This window comes from Erigeron canadensis, chromosome 1, assembly GCF_010389155.1.
Source record: "Erigeron canadensis isolate Cc75 chromosome 1, C_canadensis_v1, whole genome shotgun sequence".
Lineage (NCBI taxonomy): Eukaryota > Viridiplantae > Streptophyta > Magnoliopsida > Asterales > Asteraceae > Erigeron > Erigeron canadensis.
The window spans coordinates 7,318,261-7,332,738 of NC_057761.1; the positions used below are offsets into that span (position 1 = coordinate 7,318,261).

General features: G+C 34.2%; 1 protein-coding gene across 2 annotated transcripts; it reads right to left on the minus strand.

The window, feature by feature from the left end:
* Positions 1 to 3,815: 3,815 nt before the first annotated feature.
* Positions 3,816 to 10,669, minus strand: LOC122584767 (glycerol-3-phosphate acyltransferase 9-like). 2 transcript variants are annotated; one of them, XM_043756826.1, is made up of 14 exons: positions 10,536 to 10,669; positions 8,880 to 8,970; positions 8,657 to 8,773; positions 8,504 to 8,561; positions 7,653 to 7,771; positions 6,435 to 6,534; positions 5,797 to 5,892; positions 5,616 to 5,712; positions 5,264 to 5,351; positions 5,076 to 5,172; positions 4,829 to 4,914; positions 4,511 to 4,630; positions 4,328 to 4,426; positions 3,816 to 4,004 (listed from the first exon to the last, which is right to left on the minus strand). In XM_043756826.1, exons 3-14 carry the CDS (start codon positions 8,761 to 8,763, stop codon positions 3,956 to 3,958), a joined length of 1,116 nt encoding a protein of 371 aa, XP_043612761.1. In that variant the 5' UTR covers positions 8,764 to 8,773; positions 8,880 to 8,970; positions 10,536 to 10,669; the 3' UTR covers positions 3,816 to 3,955. The 2 variants fall into 2 exon arrangements, with proteins under 2 accessions (XP_043612761.1, XP_043612760.1); XM_043756825.1 differs by lacking the exon at positions 8,880 to 8,970 and having other exon boundaries at positions 8,657 to 8,821.
* Positions 10,670 to 14,478: the final 3,809 nt, after the last annotated feature.

Sequence of the window (14,478 nt, forward strand, 5' to 3'; positions counted from 1 at the left end):
CTGCTCCGGCATGAAACACAATCTATTTTGTCAAGGCCAGCTTTTGAAGTTTAATGAGTTTATTAGGCGGTTATTGTGGAAGGTTATTGGACGGTCACCAGATGAAAACGGGATTGTAATCAAGCGAGACACAGGAAATAATATGACCGAAACTTGATGAGCTGAGACAACTGATTTAGATTCAATAGAACCTCACCGATCCAACGGTTATACAAATTCAGACTTAATATGGCTCAAGTTAAAAGCCAACTTGATCATACAGTCCAAAATCAAAGTCAATGACCCTGAGAAATAGAACTCACCGCGAACCTTATATAGAGAATAAATATCATTACATACATCATCACAAATGCTTAGACACACACAGTAGCTTATTTAATCTTATTATACTTTTGAGTTCCAATGAATGTTTGTGATACCAAGTTACCAACAATATTAAACCTTGTTAGAAGAACTTCCTCCTGATTCGAGCAAGAATAACTATGATTTTAACCATTAGCCAAGCGTAAACATTGACTATTGTCTTAAAGTAAGCTACCCTCCAAATCCTAACAAAGTACAAGCCACTAATAAGACCAATGAAACCGATAATGAAACCCGAGAGAATGCCACTATATAACACCACAAACCTTCTATACCATCTTTACCTCCATCATCACCAACATGAGTATACGGTAAATTGTTACAACCCCTCATAACCCTAATTTGTCGTTTCCTTCATAAATAGCAGGATCAAAAGTTTGAAGTTGATTTCCAACCGGAAATGGGCCAGATAAATTGTTGAATGACAAATTCAAATAGATTAGAAAATTTAACAGGTTGTTGATTTCCAAATTCAAAAGTTTGAAGTTGATTTCCAAACCTGTACGAATTCGACCAAACAGGTTGTTCATCGACAAATCTAAAGCTTCCATTAACTTTAGATTTCCAATGGTTGACGGATTTTGTCCACTTAACAAGTTTCTTGAAAGATTCAAATTCTTCAATGCTGCAAGGTTCATCAAACCATCGAAATCTCTCCAATGATCGATGTTATTGTTTGAGAGGTCTAAGGATATAAGAAATCCGATTGTGTTAGTGTATTTCAACGGAAGACCCTTTATGTGAGTCAAAATATATTCGTCATAGTACAAGTCTTTTCACTTTATGTAAGCAACAAAATACTCTTCATAGTATTGAGTGTCATAATCACTTAGGTTAAAAATACTACTCTTGATAATACCGGTAAAGTTTCAAAACTAATGAGGGATTGTTCCATGTATGTTATTGTTTGCCAAGTTTAAGTATTGAAGAGTATTGATTTGACAAAGTTGTTGTGGAATTTTACCTGTGAACTTATTTGATTGGAGATTCAAGATTTTAAGACTTGATAGCTTAATTCCGATCCAAGAAGGGATACCACTTGTTAACAAATTGTGCCCTAAATCCATGGTGACCAATCTTGTCAAGTTCTGTAAAGATGATGGGAGAATACCCTCAAGTTTGTTGTTGTGGAAGTGGAAGGACTTAAGATCTGATAAAGAACCCAATGAATTGCGAACATCACCTATTATAGAGTTATCTGAAAGATCAATCACTAGCAAATTATTCAATCTACCTAAACACACGGGAAGAATTCCAAAAGAGTTATTATGAGATTAATCCAGAAACTCGACACAAGCACCTTGCATAAGTTTGTCGATATTCTTCCCGTGAAACGATTTCTAGATAAATTAATAACTTTGAGTTGTGGATTGGTGGTTCCTATCAATTTGAGGAACATTTCCATATGTTTGGCAAAAGTAGCTATAACCGGTAGTTGTAGCTTTTAGTTCGAGCTGTAAGCTGTAACTTTTAGTTAGAGCCGTAAGTTGTAGCTTTTATTTTCTAAAAATGTTTGGTATGATAGATGTAGCTGCAACTTCAAGAGATATTTGTGTAGTTTTAAAGATTAAAAGTTCATTCGAAAAGCTAAAGCTCCTAAAAAGCTCTCGAAAAACTTGCGCCAAACATGTTGTCTAAGAGATCAAACGCCTCTACATTTGATGGTGATGTAAATGATCCCTCAAATTTGAATACCTTTTCTGGAAACACTCTTTACCAACGTAGCCGTCAAATCTTGGCAGTTTTCCACTAATCTGGTTGAATGACAAATCCAAGATAGAGATATGAGAGGAGATGTTATCAAACCATTCTGGCATAATATCTCTAATGCTCATTGGGATGAGTTTGAGGAAGTGAATTTCTGAAAGAACCCCAACCAATAAATTATTATTGACAACTAGGGGCTTGAAAGTTGCCCGAGACTCATTGGGATGTTCCCAACCAAAGAATTATTAAATACAATCAGGGATCGAAGATTTGAAAGCTCGCCAAGTTCAGTCGGAATGTTCCCACTCAAACAATTATTATAAAGATGAAGCACCTTTAGCCTTCTGAGTCGTGTTGTGGGTATGCTTCCACTCAATAGATTGCTACAAAGATATATCTCTTCTAGCATCGAGAGTCGTCCAATACTTGCGGAAATGTTTGCACTCAACTGATTATCATAAAAACTTATCCTTTGAAGCATTGATAATTGTCCAATGCTTGCAGGTATGCCCCGTTCAACTGCCAACTATGAAAGTCAAGTTCCACAACATGACCGGTTCCCATGTCACAACATTCTACTCGAGTCCATGTTAATGGACGATCCTCGCCCGTGAAGTGTTATGAACACAAGTAGTGATTCTTGCTCTTTTTGGTTACATACGAAATTTGAGGAAGTCGTGATCATGGTGGTGTTGTTGCACCATATCTTTGGAAGAGCAAGAATTATAATGTTAAATTGACAGGAAAAGTGGTTTTCATTTTGGAGTAATTAAAATAGAGTAAGTTGCATAATATAATTCAGAAGCAGCGGAGTGTAATGCATATTTATAATATTATTAGTACTAATACTCGTACGGTAATGCATATTTATAATATTATTAGTACTAATACTCGTACGATGTATGATAGTTATATAGATTGTTTTATAAAGTAATTCGAAAATGCCTCATACTTAATTTGTAATTATGAAACAAATTGTGGTTAAAGTAAACCGATGATCGAAGCTAAGTTATAATAAACAGTAAAAATAAATATAATATATGTTTAGTTAAAGTTTTGGATTTACCTTAAAATTTTAAAATCACATCAAAATCGGAAATTATAAGCATACAGAATGACGACATATAGCCTTGTGATTTCAGATTGTAAACTCAATTTTTTGAAGTCTTCATGTTATTAACTTATTATAAGTAATATAAGTAAACATATTGATCTACCGGATTAGGTACCAAATAGTACATGGGATCAAGGGTTTTCCATCCAATTACTTTGTTAGGAGTGACTAAATTCTCAAAGGTGTTTGTTTCAGACCCTTCTGAGGTCATCATTGTTTCATTTTGATGTACCACGCGGTAGTCAATTACATCTCTTTGGCTGATCCAGCATGAAACACGATGAGTTCTGATTAAGTGTTTGGTGAGTTTGCTAATTAGGTCGAGCCTTCTGGTTGTTGTGTATGGAGAGTTTGAATTATTGTGACAAGTAGATGTGGTATTTCAGCCGTCATATTCAAGTTAGATACCCACAAATATTGGTCGTCATGCGGCTCCATCATTGATAGCGCTCGTGATTGCGTAATTGGAGGTGTACGCGAGGCATGTTTTCCATTGTCGTAAACAGGCAGAGCTATAATATTTTGTTGTTAGTGGTAATGTAGGTTTCGTTTTGGTGGTTTTGTTTAGTATTGGGCTGCTTAGGTCATGTGTTAGGGGTAGTATTACTTGTCATTTGGGAGGAGGATTGTGTTTAGAAAAGAAGTGCTTCAATTTTCATGGATCAATATATAAAGAGATAATTTAAACATTTAACTAATACTACAACTTGTTCCAAACAAAGAAGCTAACACCCAAGTAGTTTTATTAGATGAGACACTCATTTATAACCCCTACTTGTCCTCCAACCGACGCAACACCCACTCTGCAAAGCTTTGCTGCCTGCAACATTCAAATGCGAAGTATCTTAATATACTCTAATTTAAGGCCGTTAGTCTTAAAAAACAAGCAAACAATGAGTGTCATGTCTTCTACTAAAATTGACTAATAAACCAAAATGGAAAATTTTGAAGTCAGGGGCGCTATATATGGGAAGTTTGATGGAACGCCTCATGAAAATCTGAATTTTGGCAACAGTACAAGAGCTTTTTGACAACTGAAAAGGTATATTACAACATTAAAACCATCCCCATTCCCCAATAATGAAAATTAATAAAATATAATAAAGATGGAAATATATGAGCACGATTAGTAATTCAACTTACTTGCGCTCCCTATGTTTTGGGCTTGGGCGAGCATATTTCAAGTATCCGTCCCATGGAACCATTTTAATACCTGCACGAACTGAGATGATGTCCCTCACCCTGCAAAGTGCAATAAAGAAATGCCAATTTAGACAACTTAAATGTTAGTGGCATTTATAGAATCAAGTCTAATTGAAGCCATGCCTTTCGGCAAATTCAATAGGTGTTTCTCCTGGCTTCATATTTTGGGGTTCCAGGTACCAAACATCACACACCACAGCCCATGATGTCATCAACTGTAGTAAATGTGTTGTGAAAGATTGTCTGCAAAATACAAGCCATTGGCAAAGAAAAGTTAACTATAAACAAACATTCAACACAAGACTTTAGTTGGTTGTTGAAAAGCACGGATTATTTTAAACCCATTTGCTTAAAACAAATCTTTATTGCTACCATTCCCCTAACTAAGCCCTTAAAGCAAACACACCTTTACATATATGAAATTAGGATAACGATTCTCACTTTTTGCTATTCCAAAACGCATCAACAAAGATTTTGTTGTACTTAATTGCAATTGGGCAAACAGTGGATCCAAGTTCAAATGCACCCTGAAATATATATGTATATAACTATATAAGAGTACACAAAAAATTATAATGTCCATTTCCTTGATATGATTCCTCATTAACTTTACATAATTGTAATTTCGATATTTGACGGATATCTAAACATTTGTTAAACTATGTGCCTCTTAAAAAATAATTTGTACCTTCTTGAACATAACAGTATACTGATTATTTACACAAGTTCCTTCAGGAAATATAAGAAGAGGGTTGTTTTCGGCACCCTCAACGTGTTCCCTTAACCTGAAAATTGCAAGCCAGTGTTACCACATCTTTTAAAGTTGATAATAAAACAAAAGATATAAACATATTTGCATCATAATACTGTACATACTTTCTTGTTACAACCTCACGATCTTTTGCTTCCGACCGATTGAACCATATACACCCCACACTGTCCAAGATAGTGCTTTGTATAAGTCCTACACATAAAGAATCATTAGTCACAGTTTCTTTATTGCTTGCTTTCTTTCTTTTAGTTGAAACTTTAGACAAAAATATTAGAAATTTCCACTATAAATCCATCAGTTCTAACTATCCAGGAGTCCATAATTCCCATTGTGCTAACCATCTCACAATGCCCCTCATCACAATCATAGGTCAAACAGAAGACCCATTATACAATTACTCAATTGAAGTGTTGACCCATTATACATAGTAAAATAGAAAGAAAGGTGAAGACATACCAACCCATCCTGGATGTTTTTGCATGATCACGGCAAATGCCGTCATTTGCTCTAAAATGATGAAATCGATCATGGACGTATGATTGGCCACAAATACCTATTCAATAACCAGACATTCAAAAGTATGAAAATGGATCAGAGACAGCTAGCTATACCCATTACCCAGCTTAAAAATATATACCTGCTTGGGCCTTGCGCATGGCCTAGGGCCATGGTATTTGACAACTCCGGTCCATGATGCGACAAAGAAGCTACAAAGTAACTCCACTAGACCTCTCTGGAAAGAAATAATTAAAATGAGACACTGGCGAGAATGTCAGAAATATTTAATTTTTAACTAGGTTATTTCAGGCATGTACTATAGACAGAAGATCAATTGACTGCTTAAACCACACTACTTGGGTATTTTCTGCAAACAAAAAGGGCCAAGTGTTTCTCATATACATTTCCACAATTTCACCAGAATTACTCATCTGTGAAAAGTCTGATATTCTGTTTTATTTGCATTTTTGCAAGAGCAGTGGCTAGTTGTAACAAGTATGTACCAAAAAGTCGATCACTCAATATTGTTCTAGTCTCTAAATGATTGTAATGCCACCTGTAAAATCTGTATAAGTTTAACTTCAGATTAAATCACATTCCAAAGCACGGTTATATAAAAGTTTTGGATACTTTCGTGTTTCTGTTTTTGCAAATCAGTGAATCATGTAGCAACCACAGACTAATTAGTGAAAGTCATTTCCTCATCTGAACAAAGAATAAGCATCTCTTGTAAAGATTACTTCACATAGATTTAAAACACCTAAAGAACATTTATACCTCTAACTTTTTCCTCAGCTTATCATTCCCTTTTAATAGCACATGAACCGGGATGTAACATGAAAGAAATATTATCCAACCTAATGTCAGAATCAACACCCTGCAAAACAAACAAGAGCATATTGGCCACTGAGACTCGATGCATATCTTACCATAATTTCAGACATATAAAAGAGCATTAATAAACAGCAGAGTAGAAATATCCGACTATCATATTACCATAACATTTTGGATCTAGAATGTATGCGAAACATTCAAATCTCTGAAATTTACATTCAAAGAAAGCAACTGACCTTCGACAACAGACCAAATAAATAAGCAAAGGGATAGCCTCAAGTTAGGTATGTAGAACACTGACACGGTTTGTGTTGGGTATTACTATCTATGTATATTTTTCTTCATAGCGTTCATATTTAGGGCGATGACAATGGAGCTCTCACTTTTTTTCTCACCCTCACTTCCAACCAATCTGATATCCCTTATGCCACCTTAGCTTCCTCTCACTCACCCCTCATTCGACTATTTTGTTGGCATCCCATCTCTCACTCACCCCTCACACCCCATTATACCTCATATATAAAAACCACACAAATAATTATAAGACAAGAAAAGGACACTCCAAACGGTCAATTTCGTACTTCCCCTCACCTTCCCCTCCGCGTGAAAGTTTCTCTCACTTTGCTCCCCTCACTCCTCCCCTCACCGTCGGCGACTCGGCGGCGGCGTTCCCGCGCAGTGAAGGGAATCTCCCACTCTCGTTCCATTCACTGCCAATGACTTACACATATATGAATTGCAGAAATCTTGCTGGTTTCTTTCTGATGATTGCATGTGATAGACACACATATTGGATAAAGGACTAAAAGAAAGAATAAACAACTTTATGCAGACTGGCATTCAAACACGCACAATTATCAATAAATAGACTATAGCATTTCAAAATTTATATTATAATAACAGAAGATAAAGTAATAATACTTCATTATAAAATGAATATATCAATATATAGTATAGCATGCGGTTGTAATCCTTGATGATATTCTGCTTGTTGAAAAAGTTTTATAATAAAATTGAACAGGTAGGCTAATGTGGCTGTCCCTTATGATGACTTAAATTATGCAAATATGCATAAAGGGCAATCCGGTAGATCATTCAGGCATCAACTTCTTAGCACCTTCATTCCAATTTAAGTGATATGAAAATAAGAGATATACCAACCTTACAGGAAAAAGAATTCCATATCTAACTACGACTCCCAAACACCACAGCGGGAACAAATATATATTCCAGTTCCAAGGTTCTGGAGGATTTGACTTAAAACATCGTGTGAAGGAGTCCTGTTCATGCACAAAGTGGTTATAGTGAAGGACCTTTTGCAATTCAAAGTAATATGAGTGAAATATCTTCGATGAGATTGATTAATAATAGTACGCAACAATAAGGTGATAACATAACATGATAAATCATTATTGTATCACTATTACTTCCAGTATCACATGGATTTCACAGAAATTGAACGAACGGATGTATTATCGTAAGTGTACAAAATGAATAGACAATATGTTTTGTAATAAAAAGGAGCAAATAGGTAACTCCATCTATGTATCTTACCAAAAAATACATGTATACTCCTATCTTAAAGAATCCAATTTTTGGCTACATAAAATAAATAGAGCCTGTGACTGAGAATTAAACACCTAAAACTCTCTTTAATAACGAATTTGTATACCATAATTAATCCTACCGGAATCTAAGAGTGATAGCTAATGAGAAATTAGAAAATTTGGACTACAATCCTGTTGCAAATATGTTGCAATTTTTGTCGTGCAGAGACAAACAGAAACTTTTGCATTTTCCTCCACCAGACGAGAGTAACTAATATGCCATGTCTCCAAATCGATATTCTTGGATTTCTTGCATATTTGTGGAGATTCATATCCACTAAATGTGACGCAAGTTGTCATAAATTAACCAACAATTGCAAGTATACAGTCAGGTTTATGAAAAACATGGAAATAATATAAGTCCCCCAGAAGTCAATGTGTAGAAATGTAAATAAAAAAACTTACATCGACAATGGCACCACCTGCTTCTGTCAGGGTGGGTGAAATGTCCAGTAAATCGCGCCTAAACAAAGAAATCATTAAGTCATTCATCAGTTCATTCAAATAATGCATTCTGCAAAATTGCAGGAACACACAAAGAGGAGAAATTAATATTACAATCGAAGCTTGCCGAGAGGTTCTTGAATGGAATCGGGATGAAGGTAATCTTCAATGTTGGGTCGATCTAGGTCTAGTTCCAAGTTCGATGATTTTAGCTTGCTCATCTTCCAACTACTTTTAACAGATTTAAGAAAGACTTGTTACAATACCATATGGTCACACCTGCAAATTTGTAAATCCTAAGAATGTCAAATTTTTTAAAAGTACTTGCAAAACTTACATGATACGTGGAGAGCGGAAGAAACTACGTTGAAATCTCAACAGTTATATTTCTCTAACTTATGAGAACTTTCTTGCAATCATTTATAATGCTACAACAATGAAACAGTTGGCTTTATAAGGTAAAAATATTCATATAGGTTGGAAATCACCAAGTCTGAAATTCAAAAGTCAAATCCGAAAAAACCAGCTTAGCCTACTTAAATAGAGGTAGTCAAAGTCCACCAGATATAAAAAAATACAAGATAAAAAATAATCCCACCTATGTTGCTCCAACAATTAGATATCAAGGTAAATTATAATACACTCCAGAACCACTTCTTAACGATTCAAACAAGAAACACACACACAAAAAAAAAAAAAAAAAAAAAAAAACAGCCTTACAAAAGGTTCAAACTAGAACCTTTTGAAGTAATATACATATGTTAATTCACTTTTGAAGTAATATACATACATACATATGTATATATATATATATACACACACACAATTATACATATATCTCTATTCGAAAATGAGAACAAAGAAAGCGTTGAAGAAAACATAATTACATTTTAATATTAATTGACAAACAAATGGATTGACTGTGAATAGTATGGACTATATTTAAATGTTAACATATCAAATAACTTGTGTTTTCAGCCAATTGTTATCAGGTCTCATTTGAACTGCCATTACTTTTCTCATGTAAATAAACACCAAAGTTCTTAATGTTTTCGTTGTTGTCCAAACCAACCAACAGTTAGTAGATCACGCAACACTATGACAGTTAAAGGAAGAATGAAAACTTTGTACATTTTGATTAAGGTTTTTTATTCACACAATAATGGAATCATTCGTGTGTGTTCTCTTATAAACTACCAATGGGGTGAAACCCTAGTGGTACCACCATCATGTGACCACATGGGACCACAGATGAAGGCTAGAGGTCACAGGTTCAAAACTTGCCAAAGGCAAGTGGAGAAAGTATATATTGTGATCCCAAGTGTGAGGATGGTGACTTACCAGACATGAATTCTATGCGGTGTGCACTCTGGTCTCTGGGTACCAAAACGGTACATGGGGCCAGAGGGATCCCACCCATTTAACTTTTTTTTTTTTCTCTTATAGACTAACACAAATTCCCCCAAAAAATAATACACAAACCTAAGTGTCAGTTATCAAAAACTCTAAAGTAGAAGCTACAATTTTCAAGTTTGAAGTGAAATTATGTAATCAGTATGTAAGATCAAATTAAAGGAGTTCAACTATAAATAAAAACAAGTAGCGTTTGATCAAGTGGAAAACCTACGCTTTTGCAGATAGAGGTCAAGGGTTCAATTCTCACTAGCTACAAAATGGTCGGAGGGCAAACAGAGGTCAAGGGTTCGATCCTCACTATTTATAAAATGGCCGGAAGAGCTTCTAGAAGCATCCTCTCAACATTAGGATACGAGTAAGGCTGTCCACGTCTCACCTCCCCAAACCTCGTGCAAGACGGGATTAGGTTCGGTGTTAAAAGAACTTGTGAAAAACTGAAAACCACTGAAATCGATCATATGGCCAAATAAAAAACAGTAAATCGACAAGGGAGACAAGCAAAATAACTGCAGTAAATTTGAATTGGTGATGCTGTAATATAACTGAATTTAAAGAACAAGAAATTACATTACATTACCTTTTGGGCGGGCGGAGTATACTGAAGTGAAGTGTAGAAAGAGGGGGATTCTTAAAGTTTACTCCGTAATATATATACGAGAATATAATAATATAATTTTTTGTTGGAAGGTTGTTGGGATTAGTCAAGAAACCAGGGCGGGTAGATATGCAACCCAATGCCCATGTTAACCGTTTGAATAGGGTTAGAAGCGGCATTATGTAACTCGTCCCCATTCATTTTTGGCGTTTTCGTCATTCAAAGACAAGATAACACCAGTGAGTTCGACTTGTTTTTGGACTCTTACGTCACTCGTTCCCATAGAGACGAGTTGTTTATGTGCTTTTCTTTTTTCTTTTTCTTTTTTTCTATATTATGAGTGTAAAATTAAATAAAATATGGGATTAAGATTAATACTGAGTATTGGATTGGTTTAGGGACATTAGTCCTTGAATAGTGTTTTGCTAATGACTAGGATTTAGTCGTCCTGAGGACTAATCCTTAGTATAAGGTTGCCCCTAAGGAGCCATGTCAAGAGATGTATATCATAGTCTCGATCCTTGTGATGTAGCTTGTTATTAAGACAGGTTACGAAGCACGAATTAAAGCCTACACAAAGACCAATATGATGTTGTTTTGCTAGTAGTCTTCTCACTGTAAGATCATCTTGAAATGAGATAAAGCATCTTACTTAATTCAATCATTTGTGTAACATCAATGCATCCGTATAGAGATGGACTATATTGAAGGTAGAAAAAGCTTAGTTTATACTTTAGAATAGGCTTTTCCAACCCATGTAATTGTAATTCATTTAAAAATGTAAAGTTTTTATTAGCGATCAGAACAAAATAATATGAAATATAGTTATATAGACCAATGTAAGTAATGATAAAATTTTGAAACATTTTCCTAATAGAGAAATTTATATACTATCGTATTTGTTTAATGCTTTCAAAAAGAGCTAAAAAATTTTAAACCATGTAACAATTGTAAGGATCTCATCATTATTGTTACTTTTTGCGCTGATACAAGATTATTGTTACGAAAATTTGTGTTATGGGTCATCTTTTAATTGAAATTCCGTCAATGACCAACATAACTTATTGCAAATAGGTTAAGGACCATTGTGATTTTTCATAGATTAGCCACTAATTACATTGGGTGGCTACAACGGGGGATGAAAGAAAGGAGTAGAACGCTAGAAATGGAAGTTGGCTGGAGTGAGGCAGATAAAAGAAAGTGTTGCAATACCAATAGTGATAGAAATTGGGTACTGTTGGAGCACCCCCTTCATCAAATAATACATAGGTGTTGAACCACTTAAAAAAAAAAACAATTGGGAATTGGGTAACTAGTACTTGTTTGGGCAAAAACAGGGACCACAAATATGAAAACCAGACCATTCTAATTTACCATCCTGTGTTTTTAATGTAGATAAATTAAATATCTTAAAAAATTTATTTTTGTAGAATTTAATCTCTCCAATTTAATTCTAAAACCCATTAAAAATCAAAACCATCATCAACTTTATGCAAATCTCAAACCTAATCACTGCCTCATATAAAGAGTTCAAATCTCATATATTTTGCCCATTTAATAAATAGATAAAGGCACATCCAACAACTTCTTTTTTAGATTTCAATTTTCTACATTCTCAAATCTCATATACTAATCCAGTATGTCAATTAAATTAAAAAAAAAAAAGACAAATCCGACATACTTCTTTTCTAAATCGGTTAATATACAACCATCTACAACAATAGAGTTAAACTTATATAAAATTCAACAACAAGGGTTCCTTCGATCCATGGATGGGTCTAAATATAGGTTTCTTTTGTTTGGTTTTATATGTTTGTGGTTACGTCTATCTCATGAAGAATATTATAGTTGTTGCCGGAATTACAAGGGGAGTAAGTATGTATTTTATCTTTTGATGGTGGGCAACAGACTTGTTGCCGGAACTAAATTATTATAGATGTGTGTTTTACCTTTTCTATGATATTTTTTTGACATCTATAAGAGATTTGGGTTTTTATGAAAGGATAGATACGAGTATTTGTAAAATAGCAGTATAATAAAAACAAATATATCAGAAGCACTAATTACAGCTGATGTCCAACAAAAATAAATAACAGTGTGTATAACAAAAAGAAATTGGACCACCCTAGTTTTAAACAAAGGGGGTGTCTATAAAGCATGAGCCTAGAAACTTGTTCGTTGAAGTTGTTGTGGTGGTCGTATTGGCAAAGAGAGGTTGTTGAATGACAGGATATATATCGATTTCGATTGAAAGCATGGAAGGTAGAAATTGTCTTTGTCTGAGATATAATTGTTCACTATTATACTGACACAACTTTAAGAAAATCACTATTAATTAATAAAATAGTTTCATTGATCTAATTTTGAAATGAACATATATTTTAAGGATAACAATAATACATGCATACTTCTTATTTGTCATAAATCTTTTATAAAAATTACTTATTTGTCATTGTCGCCTTTTTTTTTAAAGCATACTTCTTTTTTGTTTAACTTGCTTATAATATCATAAATATTTTCCTTTTTAACGTAACTTTTTTTTTAAATTTCTATGATGTTAGATGTTTTCTGTTTTGAAAACTTTAATAATTTTTACATTTCTGTTAAATATCAATTATTTAAGAGAAAATGTCACAAATGGTCCTTCTGGTTTGTCGCATTCGCATTTTGCCCCTTGTGCTTTTTTTTCGTTGCAAATGGTCCCTGACTTTTTCATTTTCATTGTCAGAAGTCCCTGGCACTAACTTCTGTTAAATTTGGCCATTAAAACCCTTCACGTGCGAACCACGCGAGGGTAGAATCGTCCGTTTAGTTATCACAGGGACCATATGTGATAAATATATATATATATATATAGGGGAAAGATAATTTGAGACCACCTAAAAAAAGTCCAAAAAAGGACCATTGATTTTCGTAGCTTACACACCACCATCATCATCTACTACGATATACAAGACTTTTTTATAAAAACACTAAGACTTTCCAGCGACGGACCCACAGAAAAATCATGTGTAAGTTAACTTACACATGATTTTCTGGTGGGCCGGTCGCTGGAAAGTCTTAGTGTTTTTAAAAAAAATCTTGTATATCGTAGTAGATGATGATGGTGTACAAAAATCAATGGTCCTAGTTGGTCCTAAAATAAGAGGTGGTCTCAAAATATCTCACCCCTATATATATATATATATATATATATATATATCTTTATCTTTATCTTAGACCTTCAGCAGCTTTATTCTTCAATCTCCACATATATTCATCCATTCCTAAACAAAACTTTTTAGATCTCTTCAGAAATTCCATTTGCTTTTTTCAACCAACTCTAATCTAAAATAACAAAACTCTAGGTCTATATATAAACATCAGTATACATATATTAAAAATAAAAAAAAAAGTTCTAGCCATCAATCTATACGTAAATATGCGAAAAAGATCCATCCACCAACATGTATATATATGTGTGTGTCTATCCTTTACCGACGAGATGAGATCCAAAATTTTTCTTCTCTTACTCCAATCTATCATTTACCAAAGATCCGATCGTTAGAAATTTCTTTGGATGGGTTCGGGTTGAAATCTGGTAGTGGGATTGGGTGTTGGATGGGTTTAGGTTCGTGTTTGATGCAGGCTCGGCGGTATACCAGAGGTGGAATTGTGATGGCGCGGTGGTTACATGTTTGTGAATTTATTGAATGAAATATAGTTGTGCAAATTGAATTCAACATGGATATGGAGTCAATAATTTGAGTTTTTTCCATATGGATTTGTTTGACTAAGAAGAAGCTCTTAATTGCAGAAAAATTGCAATTCAATTTGTTAGATCTAAATTTCAATAGTCCCTTGTTCTTGATGGTTTTTGTTGGTCACAAGATAGAGAAGAAAGGAGGATGAATAAATGTTTTGTTGGATGGTTGATGTAATAATA